This window comes from Salmo salar, chromosome ssa10, assembly GCF_905237065.1.
Source record: "Salmo salar chromosome ssa10, Ssal_v3.1, whole genome shotgun sequence".
NCBI lineage: Eukaryota > Metazoa > Chordata > Actinopteri > Salmoniformes > Salmonidae > Salmo > Salmo salar.
The window spans coordinates 119,102,099-119,118,785 of NC_059451.1; the positions used below are offsets into that span (position 1 = coordinate 119,102,099).

Sequence of the window (16,687 nt, forward strand, 5' to 3'; positions counted from 1 at the left end):
AGCTAACAAGCTTGTGTTAACCTCTATGGGCTAGGTGGGACGCTAGCGTGCCACCCGTGGTGCACTCCATCAACAGCAGGTGCATTTCAAGAGCGGCAAATTTGAATCCAAATAAATGTCAAAATTCAAATTTTTCAAACATACAACTATTTTACACCCTTTGAAAGATAAACATCTCCTTAATCTAACCACGTTTTACGATTTCAAAAAGGTTTTACGGCGAAAGCATAAATTTAGAGTATGTTAGGACAGTACATTTACAAGAGTTGTGTGTAATGTTTTGTCAATTCAAAGACAGGGTCACCAAAACCATAAAACCAGCTAAAATGATGCACTAACCTTTTACAATCTCCATCAGATGACACTCCTAGGACATTATGTTAGACAATGCATGCATTTTTAGTTCTATCAAGTTCATATTTATATCCAAAAACAGCGTTTTACTATGGCATTGATGTTGAGGAAATCGTTTCCCTCCAATAACCGGCAGTCAAGTCAGCGTCACAAATTAAATAATTAAAATTAGAAAACATTGGTAAAATATTATATTGTCATTTAAAGAATTATAGATTTACATCTCTTGAACGCAATCAACTTGCCAGATTTAAAAATAACCTTACTGGGAAATCACACTTTGCAATAATCTGAGCACTGCGCCCAGAAAAATACGCGTTGCGATACAGACTAGACGTCATGTTGGGGAGATCTAAAATCGAAAATACTATGTAAATAATCCATTACCTTTGATTCTCTTCATCAGATGTCACTTCCAGGTATCACAGGTCCATAACGAATGTAGTTTTGTTCAAAAAAGCTCATCATTTATGTCCAAAAATCTCCGTCTTGTTAGCACATGATCTAAGCCAGCCGGACTTCTCGTCATGAACGAGGGGAAAAAATATATTTACGTTCGTTCAAACATGTCAAACGTTGTATAGCATAAATCATTAGGGCCTTTTTTAACCAGAACATGAATAATATTCAAGGTGGACGAATGCATACTCTTTTATAACGTATTGGAACGAGGGTACCCAACATGAACTCGCGCGCCAGGTGTCTAATGGGACATCATCGTTCCATGGCTCTTGTTCGGTCAGATCTCCCTCCAGAAGACTCAAAACACTTTGTAAAGGCTGGTGACATCTAGTGGAAGCAATAGGAAGTGCAAAAATATTCCTCAGCCCCTGTGTTTTTCAATGGGATAGGTTTAAAGGCAATACAACACATCAGGTATCCACTTCCTGTCAGAAAATGTCTCAGGGTTTTGCCTGCCAAATGAGTTCTGTTATACTCACAGACACCATTCAAACAGTTTTAGAAAATTTAGGGTGTTTTCTATCCATATGTAATAAGTATATGCATATTCTAGTTACTGGGTAGGAGTGGTAAGCAGATTAAATCGGGTATGTTTTTTTATCCAGCCGTGTCAATACTGCCCCCTAGCCCTAACAGGTTAACTGACTTGCCTAGTTAAATAAAGGTTAAATAAATAAAAATTAAATACGGAAATGGTTTGTCGAGATCGGTGTGGAAGAACTTGACTGTCCTGCACAGAGCCCTGACCTCAACCCCATTGAACACCTTTGGGATGAATTGGAACGCCGACTGCGAGCCAGGCCTAATCGCCCAACATCAGTGCCCGACCTCACTAATGCTCTTGTGGCTGAATGGAAGCAAGTCCCTGCAGCAATGTTCTAACATCTAGTGGAAAGCCTTCCCAGAAGAGTGGAGGCTGTTATAGCAGCAAAAGGGGGACCAACTCCATATTAATGCCCATGATTTTAGAATGAGATGTTCAACAAGCAGGTGTCCACATACTTTTGGTCATGTAGTGTATTTAGGCACATATGCAAGTTAATTGGTCGCACTGTAGAGCCCTGTACACGTCAGGAAACATTATTATTAGCTTAATGAACCTTGACACTTCAGTTTCTCCACTCTCAGCCTTCCCTGCCCTGGGCCAGTACAACATTCAGTTCCCACTCTCAGCCTTCCCTGCCCTGGGCCAGTACAACATTCAGTTCCCACTCTCAGCCTTCCCTGCCCTGGGCCAGTACAACATTCAGTTCCCACTCTCAGCCTTCCCTGCCCTGGGCCAGTACAACATTCAGTTCCCACTCTCAGCCTTCCCTGCCCTGGGCCAGTACAACATTCAGTTCCCACTCTCAGCCTTCCCTGCCTTGGGCCAGTACAACATTCAGTTCCCACTCTCAGCCTTCCCTGCCCTGGGCCAGTACAACATTCAGTTCCCACTCTCAGCCTTCCCTGCCCTGGGCCAGTACAACATTCAGTTCCCACTCTCAGCCTTCCCTGCCCTGGGCCAGTACAACATTCAGTTCCCACTCTCAGCCTTCACTGCCCTGGGCCAGTACAACATTCAGTTCCCACTCTCAGCCTTCCCTGCCCTGGGCCAGTACAACATTCAGTTCCCACTCTCAGCCTTCCCTGCCTTGGGCCAGTACAGCGTTCAGTCCCTACTCTCAACCCAACCTATGGCCATGCAGTAAAGATTTTAGTTGAGACAGGTATTCTCTCTCCTGTGTGTTCAAATCGACTGAAGAGAGAGAGCGAGGTACGCCCAAATCGACCCCTAAACCCTGTCCCCCAGCCACTCTTGTAGATCTGAAATTATTTGATAGGTGTAAATCAGTATGACTCCACCCAGCCGTTCAGAAAGAGAGGTGAAGTAATATGCTATATTGCTTGAACCTATCTAATCCTTTCAGAGCACTGGGCCACATTCATACCTCATAGCTCACCTTACCTGCCAGCTAAGCTCAGCACTGGCCCCCTGATAGAACATGTTCACAAGCCAGTTCTCGGGGAACACCTGTCATTCCATATGGCTGCTCTATTCCAACACTAGCCCATCCAATTCAACAACCCTTTCAAGCCCCTGATGACTGGGTTGAGAAACACTGTCCTATAGCATGTTCACTTTCACAACCCCCACAAGCAGCTGTTCAAAGAAGAGGAAGATTCATACTACCTTGATATAGACTCCTGTGCTATCTCAACCTCACCTGACAGAAGGTGTCTTAATCAAGTTTCAGTCTCCTTCTGAATTCTGGGAATTCTTGTTGCAACTGTTCAAACTAGTTGTAGTTCTTTGAGTTCATGTTCAAACCAATGCCATTACAAATGTGGAAAAATCCTACCTTTTCCCGAAAGAAAATACAATTCACTCTTAACTATCGAATTGCCAGGGCCACAGTCCAATATTCATTGTGATATTACTATAATTTCTCCGTCTTCCACCATGAATGGAGAAAACAACAGAGGTATTATGTGGTCTGCTTGTGATTTCTAACCCTAACCCTAACCCTAACCCTAACCCTAACCCTAACCCTAACCCAAAACCTGAGAAGATTTCAAGCAGGAAGTGGCCTGTCTGAGAAGTAGTGTTTCATCTTGGCTCTTTTTATTGAAGACTCAGGATCTGTGCAATAACATGACACTTCCTACGTCTTACATAGCGTCTCAGAGCCCGGGAAAAAGTTGAACGATATCGAGGCAGGCTCTGGCTGAAACACTTTATCGCTTTTGGCAAGTGGCCACTCAGAGTACTATGGGCTTAGGCGCGTGCCCGCTTCGACCGAATGCTTTCTTTTCCTTTGTCTGTTTATCTAAACGCAGATTCCCGGTCGGAATATTATCGCTTTTTTATGAGAAAAATAGCATAAAAATTGATTTTAAACAGCGGTTGACATGCTTCGAAGTACGGTAATGGAATATTTAGAATTCTTTTGTCACGAATTGCGCCATGCTCGTCACCCTTAGTTACCCTTTAGGATAGTGTCTAGAACGCACGAACAAAACGCCGCTGTTTGGATATAACGATGGATTATTTTGGACCAAACCAACATTTGTTATTGAAGTAGAAGTCCTGGGAGTGCATTCTGACGAAGACAACAAAGGTAATAACATTTTTCTTATAGTAAATCTGACTTTGATGAGTGCTAAACCTGCTGGGTGTCTAAATAGCTAGCCCTGTGATGCCGGGCTATCTACTGAGAATATTGCAAAATGTGCTTTCACCGAAAAGCTATTTTAAAATCGGACATAGAGTGCATAGAGGAGTTCTGTATCTATAATTCTTAAAATAATTGTTATGCTTTTTGTGAACGTTTATCGTGAGTAATTTTGTAAATTCACCGGCAGTGTTCGGTGGGAATGCTAGTCACATGCTAGTCACATGCTAATGTAAAAAGCTGGTTTTTGATATAAATATGAAGGGTTGTCATCTGATGAAGATCATCAAAGGTTAGTGCTACATTTAGCTGTGGTTTGGGTTTATGTGACATTATATGCTAGCTTGAAAAATGGGTGTCTGATTATTTCTGGCTCGGTACTCTGCTGACATAATCTAATGTTTTGCTTTCGTTGTAAAGCCTTTTTGAAATCGGACAGTGTGGTTAGATTAACGAGAGTCTTATCTTTAAAATGGTGTAAAATAGTCATATTTTTGAAAAATTGAAGTAATATCATATCTAAGGTATTTGAATAACGCGCCACAGGATTCAACTGGCTGTTGAGAGGTTAAGAACAAATTCTTATTTACAATGACGGCCTACTAGGTATGGACCTCACTTCATGCTGAAACAGGAAACGGTCTTCCCCAAACTGTTGCAACGAAGTTGGAAGCACAGAATCGTCTAGAATGTCATTGTATGCTGTAGCCTTAAGATTTCCCTTCACTGGAACTAAGGATCCTAACCTGAACCATGAAAAACAGCCCCAAACCATTATTCCTCCTCCACCAAACTTTACGGTTGGTACTATGCATTCGGGCAGGTAGCTTTCTCCTGGCATCCTCCAAACCCAGATTTGTCCTTCGGACTGTCTGCGATTTATTTAGAATTCAAGGCACACTTAACCAGCATGGCTACCACAACATTCTGCAGCGATACTCCATCCCATCTGGTTTGCGCTTAGTGGGACTATGATTTGTTTTTCAACAGAATAATGACCCAACACACCTCCTGGCTGTGTAAGGGGTATTTCACCAAGAAGGAGAGTGATGCATCAGATGACCTTGCCTCCACAATCACTAGACCTCAACCCAATTGAGATGGTTTGGGATGAGTTGGACTGCAGAGAGAAGGAAAAGCAGCCAAGAAGTGCTCAGCATATGTGGGAACTCCTTCAAGACTGTTGGAAAAGCATTCCACGTGAAGCTGGTTGAGAGAATGCAAAGAGTGTGCAAAGCTGTCATCACGGCAAAGGGTGGCTATTTGAAGAATCTAAAATCTAAAATATATTTTTATTTGTTTAACACTTATTTAGTTACTACATGATTCCTTATGTGCTATTTCATAGTTTTGATGTCTTCACTATTATTCTACAATAAAAATAAAGGAAAACTCTGGAATGAGTAGGTGTGTCCAAACTTTTGACTGGTACTGTATATAGTGAATTTAGCTGTGCGACCTGGAATTTGTATTTAGGAGCACCAGAGCACCTAGAAAAATGAAGGATTCCAGCTTAATCCCTCACATATTTTTCATTGTGCTCCTAAACGTCTTTGTGTGCGTCTACATTTTTCTACTTAGGGGCACAAAAAAGGTCAGCGTAGAGTCCTGGTGTAGTAGGAGGCTTTTGGAGATAGATGGAGGAGCAAGGAAGGAGAGTGGTTTTCTCTACAACTTCGTCCCCAGGCTAATTGCTACTGCGTATAGTTGGACAGAGAGAGAACCAACTGGTGGATCAGACTACTGTATCTCATGTGAAACTGTGAATGGTTAAGGGGAGTGATTATGAGAAAGGCAGGAGATTAGCCTAGTTGTTTTCGCTATACTGTACTCTCGCCAGGGTTGTGATGAAGTGATGAACTTCTGTTGGAACCAGGGGCCAATGGTTCACGATCACATGCCCCCTCTCTCAGGAGCCAATAAGCGAAGGGCCGAGCTAGAGGTGGGTTATGCAACTGAGAGCGAAAGGGCTTAAACTCACGCCAAAGAAAGTCAATGGTAACATGTTCCCCTCAGAGGTGAGTGGCTGTGGTTGAGAAGAACAGAACGGAAAAGGGCTCAAACTCTAACCCTCTCTCCTTATCTGATGGGTAGAAGAAGAAGGAGTGATTGATTCTCATGTGCAGCACAACACGTCAGGGAATCAGCAGACTTCCAGATGCTTCCTCGGTCACGATGACTTTTCTATTCAGAACCTCATCCACCCACAGCCTTTGTAAACATGTTTAGAACTAACCTATGCACCAATAGTGGGAAGAAAACGTCAGGCACATTTTATACATACTCCAACCATTACAAATGACTGACATTGATGACCCTTGTAATCTCATCAGAGGAAAGAAGAAGACTGTTCATTTGAAATGATTTTCTGTTAATGTGTCAATTATGGGACAATGAGGAGAGAAACAGAAGAAGCACTCAACTCATGAAAGGGAAACTTGTAAATGGAGAAATGTTGGTCGCCATAACTAATACTGAGTGCATGGAAAGAGAATGTCCAAGAGTTCCTACGACGATCTGACTGCACAGCTCAGAAATGCTGTCTGATGGCATTCTGAACAGCAAAATGAAGAGACTTACTGTTCGTTGACGACAAAGATGCAGTTGTCTTGTGAGGGACAGCCCGAGACAGGATGCTTGCAGGTCACCTTCCGCTCATTGTGGCTAGAGAGAGAGAGGAAAAGAGAGGGAGAGAGAGAGAAGAAAAGAGAGGGAGAGAGAGGAAAAAAGAGGGAGAGAGAGAGAGAGAAAATGTTAGAACAGAATAGCCTCTTTAGACCCGCCAATAACCAATATGTTCCACCTGTCATCTCTCTCTCTATCCCTCCTCTGTCATCTCTCTAGCCGAGGACCCCTGAAGAGTGGATGAATAGACTTGCAAGTGACCGTGAAATCCCTATCCCTCAGTCCCTCAGTCCCTCAGTCCCTACATCCCCACAGCCTCCCAGAAGCTGAGGACAGGACATAATTTTTTTGTGGGGAAAATGTGCACGGTGGAGAACGAGGTTAGGACTGCTTTAACCCTTACACTGATTTTGCAGGGAGAGTTGAGCCCAGGTCACATTCTGTCCCTTTAACACGAGGTTAGAGTATGAAAAGGGAGTCGAGAGCTAGAGATTCAGGACAGTGCTGACAGTCATTTTATGGGGCAACCTGATCACACTGTGCTGTGCTAGTCAAGGAATGTATCAGTGTGGTGAAAGCTCCAAATCCACACCACTCTGCGGCACAATGGCACCCACACACACACACAAGCATGCACTGGCACCCACACACCATCACACTAAAATATAAAATAACAGTAAAGCCTGTGTTATTAAACCCTAAACCGTCTGGAGTTATAAAACATACAAATAAACGAACGGAAAACAGGCGAAGACATGCTCTAGTAAACACATTGGGTTGTCTGCGTAGATTATACTACAGAAAAAACGCATAAATACAGGACGTTGCAACGGATCGCTTCACAGGAGAAATGCAAACCCTCTTCTTTCTACCCTGAAAGAAAATATCCCACCACTGACTCACTAGACCGTAGTCCACACACTACTAACCCCTCTCCTTTCTCTGACATCTCAGCAGCCCACAGCAGAGAAGTACTGTACACATGCATTAAAAACCTGGAGCTGTGTGTCGTAGTGAACTTCAACATCCTGATTCTCCTTCACCAGCCATGCATGAAGACACCAGTTCACTGCAGTTACTATACTCCCAGTAGTCACCAGTTCACTGCAGTTACTATACTCCCAGTAGTCACCAGTTCACTGCAGTTACTATACTCCCGGTAGTCACCAGTTCACTGCAGTTACTATACTCCCAGTAGTCACCAGTTCACTGGAGTTACTATACTCCCGGTAGTCACCAGTTCTAACAGAAAGAAGCAATCCTATCCAGTAGTTACCATCCTCTTATATAGGCTAGTTTCTTGCACTAAAACTATTCCGTGTATAGCCTACGCTGTCACGCTGTCAGTTCTCTATGAGTGTGTGAACTTGTGAGGAGCTCAGTCTGACCCGTCTCTGGACTCCTGCATCCTTCCCCTTTCTTCTGCCCTATCTCTCCTCCCCTGCCCTGCCTCTCCTCCCCTATCTCTCCTCCCCTATCTCTCCTCCCCTGCCCTGCCTCTCCTCCCCTATCTCTCCTCCCCTGCCCTGCCTCTCCTCCCCTATCTCTCCTCCCCTGCCCTGCCTCTCCTCCCCTATCTCTCCTCCCCTGCCCTGCCTCTCCTCCCCTATCTCTCCTCCCCTATCTCTCCTCCCCTGCACTGCCTCTCCTCCCCTGCCGTATCTCTCCTCCCCTGCCCTATCTCTCCTCCCCTGCCCTATCTCTCCTCCCCTGCCCTGCCTCTCCTCCCCTATCTCTCCTCCCCTGCACTGCTTCTCCTCCCCTGGCCTATCTTTCCTCCCCTGCCCTGCCTCTCCTCCCTCTCCTCTCCTCCCCTCCCCTGCCCTATCTCTCCTCCCCTGCCCTGCCTCTCCTCCCTCTCCTCTCCTCCCCTGCCCTATCTCTCCTCCCCTGCCCTGCCTCTCCTCCCTCTCCTCCCCTCCCCTATCTCTCCTCCCCTCCCCTATCTCTCCTCCCTCTCCACTCCTCCCTTGCCCGGCTCCAGTCATCCAGTCATGCCCTGATCACACGGACAAGCAGGTTCCCTCCTTCCATCCCACTCTGCCTTGCTGCTTACGGTCCAATTACAGCCCAGCTTCTCTGATCCAGAGGGTCTGAGGAGTAAGTTGTTGTCATGAGGAAGTATTACAATAAGTCATTACTTGAGACACGGTCCAGTTTCTGATCCAGAGGGCCTGAGAAAGTATAACCGTTCAGCTGCTCCTCACCGTCGGCTGCTGCCTGTCATAAATCAGGACCAGATTTTAAACGACCATCACTTGGATTGAAAACAGCCTGGGAGTTTCAAGAGCAGGGGTCAGCAACAGGTGGCCCGTGGGCCAAAACTTGCCCTCCAGTATTTTTTATGTGTGTAATTGGTCAAAAAGACTGTAAAACCACCAGGAATTCAGCAAAAAAATGGTTTAATTTAGGAAATATGTTCCAAAGTATTCTCACGAATAACAAAGACATATGTGATTGTGTCTCAATGTAATTAAGTTATGAAATGACTGTTCTTTTCAAATACTATCTATTTTTGGGCTTAGGTGTGGCACAAATTATTATAACTGTGTTTCAGCTCCCCGACCATCCGCTCCAACAACAATTGTCCCGGGGCTGAATCTAGTTACCCCCTGCTCTAGAGAGTGACTGAATCTAGTTACCCCCTGCTCTAGAGAGTGACTGAATCTAGTTACCCCCTGCTCTAGAGAGTGACTGAATCTAGTTACCCCCTGCTCTAGAGAGTGACTGAGTCAGTTACCCCCTGCTCTAGAGAGTGACTGAGTCAGTTACCCCCTGCTCTAGAGAGTGACTGAGTCAGTTACCCCCTGCTCTAGAGAGTGACTGAGTCAGTTACCCCCTGCTCTAGAGAGTGACTGAGTCAGTTACCCCCTGCTCTAGAGAGTGACTGAATCTAGTTACCCCCTGCTCTAGAGAGTGACTGAATCTAGTTACCCCCTGCTCTAGAGAGTGACTGAGTCAGTTACCCCCTGCTATAGAGAGTGACTGAATCTAGTTACCCCCTGCTCTAGAGAGTGACTGAATCTAGTTACCCCCTGCTATAGAGAGTGACTGAATCTAGTTACCCCCTGCTATAGAGAGTGACTGAATCTAGTTACCCCTGCTCTAGAGAGTGACTGAATCTAGTTACCCCCTGCTATAGAGAGTGACTGAATCTAGTTACCCCCTGCTATAGAGAGTGACTGAATCTAGTTACCCCCTGCTCTAGAGAGTGACTGAATCTAGTTACCCCCTGCTCTAGAGAGTGACTGAATCTAGTTACCCCCTGCTCTAGAGAGTGACTGAATCTAGTTACCCCCTGCTCTAGAGAGTGACTGAGTCAGTTACCCCCTGCTCTAGAGAGTGACTGAATCTAGTTACCCCCTGCTCTAGAGAGTGACTGAATCTAGTTACCCCCTGCTCTAGAGAGTGACTGAGTCAGTTACCCCCTGCTCTAGAGAGTGACTGAATCTAGTTACCCCCTGCTATAGAGATTGACTGAATCTAGTTACCCCCTGCTCTAGAGAGTGACTGAATCTAGTTACCCCCTGCTCTAGAGAGTGACTGAGTCAGTTACCCCCTGCTCTAGAGAGTGACTGAGTCAGTTACCCCCTGCTCTAGAGAGTGACTGAATCTAGTTACCCCCTGCTCTAGAGAGTGACTGAGTCAGTTACCCCCTGCTCTAGAGAGTGACTGAGTCAGTTACCCCCTGCTCTAGAGAGTGACTGAATCTAGTTACCCCCTGCTATAGAGAGTGACTGAATCTAGTTACCCCCTGCTCTAGAGAGTGACTGAATCTAGTTACCCCCTGCTATAGAGAGTGACTGAATCTAGTTACCCCCTGCTATAGAGAGTGACTGAATCTAGTTACCCCCTGCTCTAGAGAGTGACTGAATCTAGTTACCCCCTGCTCTAGAGAGTGACTGAATCTAGTTACCCCCTGCTCTAGAGAGTGACTGAATCTAGTTACCCCCTGCTCTAGAGAGTGACTGAGTCAGTTACCCCCTGCTCTAGAGAGTGACTGAATCTAGTTACCCCCTGCTCTAGAGAGTGACTGAATCTAGTTACCCCCTGCTCTAGAGAGTGACTGAGTCAGTTACCCCCTGCTCTAGAGAGTGACTGAATCTAGTTACCCCCTGCTATAGAGAGTGACAGAATCTAGTTACCCCCTGCTCTAGAGAGTGACTGAATCTAGTTACCCCCTGCTCTAGAGAGTGACTGAGTCAGTTACCCCCTGCTCTAGAGAGTGACTGAGTCAGTTACCCCCTGCTCTAGAGAGTGACTGAATCTAGTTACCCCCTGCTCTAGAGAGTGACTGAGTCCGTTACCCCCTGCTCTAGAGAGTGACTGAATCTAGTTACCCCCTGCTCTAGAGAGTGACTGAGTCAGTTACCCCCTGCTATAGAGAGTGACTGAATCTAGTTACCCCCTGCTCTAGAGAGTGACTGAATCTAGTTACCCCCTGCTCTAGAGAGTGACTGAATCTAGTTACCCCCTGCTCTAGAGAGTGACTGAGTCAGTTACCCCCTGCTCTAGAGAGTGACTGAATCTAGTTACCCCCTGCTCTAGAGAGTGACTGAGTCTAGTTACCCCCTGCTCTAGAGTGACTGAGTCAGTTACCCCCTGCTATAGAGAGTGACTGAGTCAGTTACCCCCTGCTCTAGAGAGTGACTGAGTCAGTTACCCCCTGCTCTAGAGAGTGACTGAGTCAGTTACCCCCTGCTCTAGAGAGTGACTGAATCTAGTTACCCCCTGCTCTAGAGAGTGACTGAGTCAGTTACCCCCTGCTATAGAGAGTGACTGAATCTAGTTACCCCCTGCTCTAGAGAGTGACTGAATCTAGTTACCCCCTGCTCTAGAGAGTGACTGAATCTAGTTACCCCCTGCTCTAGAGAGTGACTGAGTCAGTTACCCCCTGCTCTAGAGAGTGACTGAATCTAGTTACCCCCTGCTCTAGAGAGTGACTGAGTCAGTTACCCCCTGCTATAGAGAGTGACTGAGTCAGTTACCCCCTGCTCTAGAGAGTGACTGAGTCAGTTACCCCCTGCTCTAGAGAGTGACTGAGTCAGTTACCCCCTGCTCTAGAGAGTGACTGAATCTAGTTACCCCCTGCTCTAGAGAGTGACTGAGTCAGTTAACTCATGGTCGAGAACCTGTTTCGGTTCATTCTCACTCATCATTTTACTCCAAAATATTCAAGTGTAATTTTTTTACATTTTCTCTTGGATGACAGAGATTTGGATCTATACTTATCTATTTCAAAATTATTATTATGTTTATTTTTTTTATCAGATACTATGCATTTTACCACAATTTACACAAAATCCTCATTACTGCAACAGCTTTCAAAGACCAAAAAAGTACTAAACAAATTGTTTTATAACATTGCTCCCCTAATGAAAAGGTCTGAGTTAAACATAACACTGAATATTTAAATATTTCAAATCAATTTATAAAATGTTCATGAAATGTAATCTGACTTTTCCCCAATTTTAGTTTAGGGCTATTACGATAATGTAGAAATTAGGACTATTACGATAATGTAGAAATTAGGACTATTGTGATCATGTAGAAATTAGGACTATTATGATAATGTAGAAATTACGCCTATTACGACAATGTATAAATTATAGCTATTGTGATAGTGTAGAAATTAGGTCTATTGTGATAATGTAAAAATTAGGGCTATTATGATCATGTAGAAATTAGGGCTAGGCAAACCCACTCATTTGATTAGTTAGTTTGTCCACAGCGATGCAAAAAGCCCCAAAATAATAGTGACTTTAAAACATGAGCTGACTTCTGAAGTCTTGAAATGGGGAGGTTTGAGTTTCAGTTACTTCCTGGAGGGCAGCCTTCACCCTAGCTGCTTGTCTGTAATTACTGTAGGCATCGTTGGTTGGAGGATCATTCTGTGCGGTCTCAGGGCAGGCTAACAGCCTCCCAAATGGAACCCTATTCTCTGAGTTTTTTTATTGAATGGTTACAAAAAAAAATGTGTAGGGGAAGAAAAAAGCGTTTATGACGTGTTCTGATTTATAACGGGATACATTGGTATGCATGGCCTGCACCAAGTTTTACATCTCAATATTTTGTACAAATTATATTTAGAAATGGTCCACGCAGTTATTTAGTGAGATATTTACACAACGGTTATAAATGAGGCCCCAGAACAGCACATCTCCATAATGAATGGTTAGCCAGAGCCCTCTCATCCTCAGCCCTACTGATGTTAAGTCAGAGCAGATGTTTTGCTTCTTTTACGAGGTGGTGTTTCGTTAGAACACGTCAAAAGGGAAGAGAGTCTCCTGCACCAATGGCTGGAAGGCCAGAGTCTCCTGCACCAATGGCTGGAAGGCCAGAGTCTCCTGCACCAATGGCTGGAAGGCCAGAGTCTCCTGCACCAATGGCTGGAAGGCCAGAGTCTCCTGCACCAATGGCTGGAAGGCCAGAGTCTCCTGCACCAATGGCTGGAAGGCCAGAGTCTCCTGCACCAATGGCTGGAAGGCCAGAGTCTCCTGCACCAATGGCTGGAAGGCCAGAGTCTCCTGCACCAATGGCTGGAAGGCTCTTGTAACTCTTGTAACCAATGGGTGGACTGGAGGCCCATTCTGAGAATGTTGTCAACATTTCAAAGCAGATCCACGTGACAAGAGACAGACAGTCGGTCATAAAAACAAGATGGGAAACATCGAGGGGGCAATGAGGTTAATGTTGATCTATGGACAGTCACTGTACCATGCCTGATGCATGGGAAAGAGTGGAACAGCTGAAGTTACCCTCCACCGTAAAGCAGGCTCTTTACAACAGACAAAACAACTAGTGGCCATTATTATTTGAACGTATCCTACAGTATGTTGTTAGCATGTATAGTATGTAGCCCATCACCTGGTCACTGCTCTCACCATGGTGTTAAGTCCTAGAAACAAACAGCAGAGGCAGCCAGCCGTGCGCGACTAAATCAGCCATATATTACCGTAAATTCCAACTTTTTTCCCAGGCTTTGAACCTCGCGGCTGAAACAATGACATGGCTAATATATGGATTTTTCCCGCTTTCCATTTTTTTTCTTCCAAAAAAACACATTCTGTGACGTGCTCAGTTTTTTGGCGGCATGAAGCTTTCATTAGACCAATGAAATTGCCAAACGGGTTATTAAGGTCAAACAACTTTTTTGTTTACTGTTTAGATTAAATCGAGCGCTCTCAAACTTCCCATCATTCTGATTACGGTAGTCATTTTGTCACCCTCATCATGGCAAAGACACGGAGAAATGCCTATGATGCAGCTTTCAAGTTGAAGGCGATTGATCTGGCTGTTGGAAAAGGAAATAGAGCTGCTGCACGGGAGCTTGGTCTTAATGAGTCGATGATAAGACGTTGGAAACAGCAGCGTGAGGAATTGACTCAGTGCAAAAAGACAACTAAACCTTACTGCTATTTTTTTATTTTTTGTTACAAGCCGTGCTTCGTTAAATGTATCGGTAGGCACCTGCGGCTTATAGACATGTGCGGCTTATTTATGTTCAAAATAAAACAAAAATGTAATTCAATGGGTGCGGCTTATATTCAGGTGCGCTTAATAGTCCGGAAATTACGGTACATTATTCAGTCACAAGACAGGCGTTATTCAGTCACAAGACAGGCGTTATTCAGTCACAAGACAGGTGCTATTCAGTCACAAGACAGGTGCTATTCAGTCACAAGACAGGTGCTATTCAGTCACAAGACAGGCGATAAGTCCAGTTAAGTGGAGAGGCATTGTTGATGCCCTATGTTCCTCATGGGGAGAAGGTAACGGTTCTCTCTCTCAACCAACCAGCACTCCTCAACCAAATCATAGAGATTCTCCAATAATTCTGCATACTTTTTAACCAGTAGTTCTGAAAGTAGCACTCACGAGACAAAAGTGGTCCCTGAAAATGGTGTACTACATCACATATGAGCACCACGTCATTGCCCTGCCTGCCTGCCTGCCTGCCTGCCTGCCTGCCTGCCTGCCTGCCTGCCCTGCCTGCCCTGCCTGCCTGCCTGCCTGCCTGCCTGCCTGCCTGCCTGCCTGCCTGCCTGCCTGCCTGCCTGCCTGCCTGCCTGCCTGCCTGCCTGCCTCTCTCTCTCTCTCTCTCTCTCTCTCTCTGCTTTGTGTCCATCTTGCTAGCTGTCACTGAAATAGTGAGGGACTGAAGCTCATTGGGTAGAACTTGCTAGGGGCTGGCCCCTCGTGGGGGAAAATGTAGGGGGGGAAAGCGCACCACAGCTTCCAGAAAAACAGTCACTTCCAAACTAGGCATTTCGTGGCTAATTGAGGTACGATGGTACTTCTGCTCATATATTATGCATGTATGAAGTACACAGTGACACATCTCCACCCCAACAAACGGGAGGTTTTAAAAACACACTTAGACCTAGTAGTCGCCAAAGTTCTGGAGCTTTAAGTCTTGAAGTCTAAAAATTGCATCCCAGCTTTGAATGATGTGGAGAGCTGGTCTGTGGTCACGGCAGTAACATTTGAAGAGCCTCCTGAAGCCACAGGAGGGGTGTGTCCCAAAAGTCTCCCTTATTCCCCATATAATGCACTACTTTTGACCAAATGTATAGTAAGTAGTACACTATATAAGGAATAGGTGAATAGCCACAGGAGCTGCTGTCATACAGTAGGAGCATCTGGTAACACGCTTCCCCCTAGTTTCTTCTCCTGCCTTTCTTCTTGTAGGGGGGAGACAGAGAGAGATACAGATAGAGATAGAGAGAGACAGATAGAGATAGAGAGACAGATAGAGAGAGACAGATAGAGATAGAACAGAGAGAGAAACAGAGAGAGACAGAGAGACAGAGAAAGCGATAGAGAGTGTGTGTGTGTGTGTGTGTGTGTGTGTGTGTGTGTGTGTGTGTGTGTGTGTGTGTGTGTGTGTGTGTGTGTGTGTGTGTGTGTGTTTGCGTTTGCCAACAGCAGGTTCCTACAGCTCCTGACCTCAGACGTGTGTTATGGAGAGAAATGGTAGCAGACCAGTAGTGGGAGCAATAGTTAGTAAGGATGACCTGACCACCCTGCAGTTTGGATGAAGGGCTCCTCTTATGTCCTCCAGCATCAGCAGTAATGAAGAGCCCCAGGCCTGGGGGTCTGGAGGAAGGAAAGCTTGTTTTTATGGTCCTGGGTGGGCCTACTTCCTCTGGCTACACCACCTACTCTACTTCTCTCTCCAGATGAAAAGGCCGGGCACAGTTTGAACTTTAGAGCCAATGGAATGGCCTCAAAATGTAGCAACCTTCAACCCACACGGCAACTGAGACGAGCTGAAATGAATGTAGGCCTACCTACTGAGTACTGATGGGCCGTAACAAGGACATTCACATCAAGGAGAGGATGGCGCAGAGGGGGAGCAGTAGCTCCGCTGTACTATTATTAATCCCATTCTGTCCTGGAGCAGCACAGAGCAGCGATACCACAGACCACAGAGCTGAGCGTCACCACTGCTGGCTACTCTACTCTTTGTAAATTGTTATTTTACTTGGAAACCGAACCTGAAACAGAGTCTTGATTCTGGCTTCCTTTAATGTGGATTTGGAAACTGGGGTTACGCTAAACATTCCACTCAAATGATTTAATTTGGATGAGCACTAACAGAGACTTTTTTTTAGGGCTATTTTATTTTTCGCCAGATAAGCCATTTTGATTCCCCTATTAAAACTAAAATTAGACTGTTGCAATTATTGCAATCTCATCGACGGATAACTTATAATTACAGCCACACATGGTTCCCATTACATTGGCATTATTAAATCGTAAGTTACAGTGCCTTCAGAAAGTATTCACACCCCTTGACTTATTCCACATGTTGCTGTGTTACACACAATACCCCATAATGACATCACAATACCCCATAATGACATCACAATACCCCATAATGACATCACAATACCCCATAATGTCATCACAATACCCCATAATGACATCACAATACCCCGTAATGACATCACAATACCCCGTAATGTCATCACAATACCAAGTAATGACATCACAATACCCCATAATGACATCACAATACCCCATAATGACAAAGTGAAAACATATCTTAACATTTTTGCAAATATTTTGGAAAATGAAATACAGAA

The 16,687-nt window shown here is 45.0% G+C and overlaps 1 protein-coding gene across 20 annotated transcripts in view; it reads right to left on the reverse strand.

The window, feature by feature from the left end:
* LOC106561741 (pleckstrin homology domain-containing family A member 5) overlaps positions 1-16,687 on the reverse strand; it is a 248,718-nt gene that overhangs the window by 118,041 nt on the left and 113,990 nt on the right. For all 20 annotated transcript variants that reach the window (XM_045688504.1, XM_045688512.1, XM_045688508.1 and 17 more), the window contains one exon: positions 6,552-6,635. In XM_045688504.1, coding sequence (XP_045544460.1) covers positions 6,552-6,635 — 84 coding nt within the window. The remainder of the gene's footprint in view (positions 1-6,551; positions 6,636-16,687) is intronic.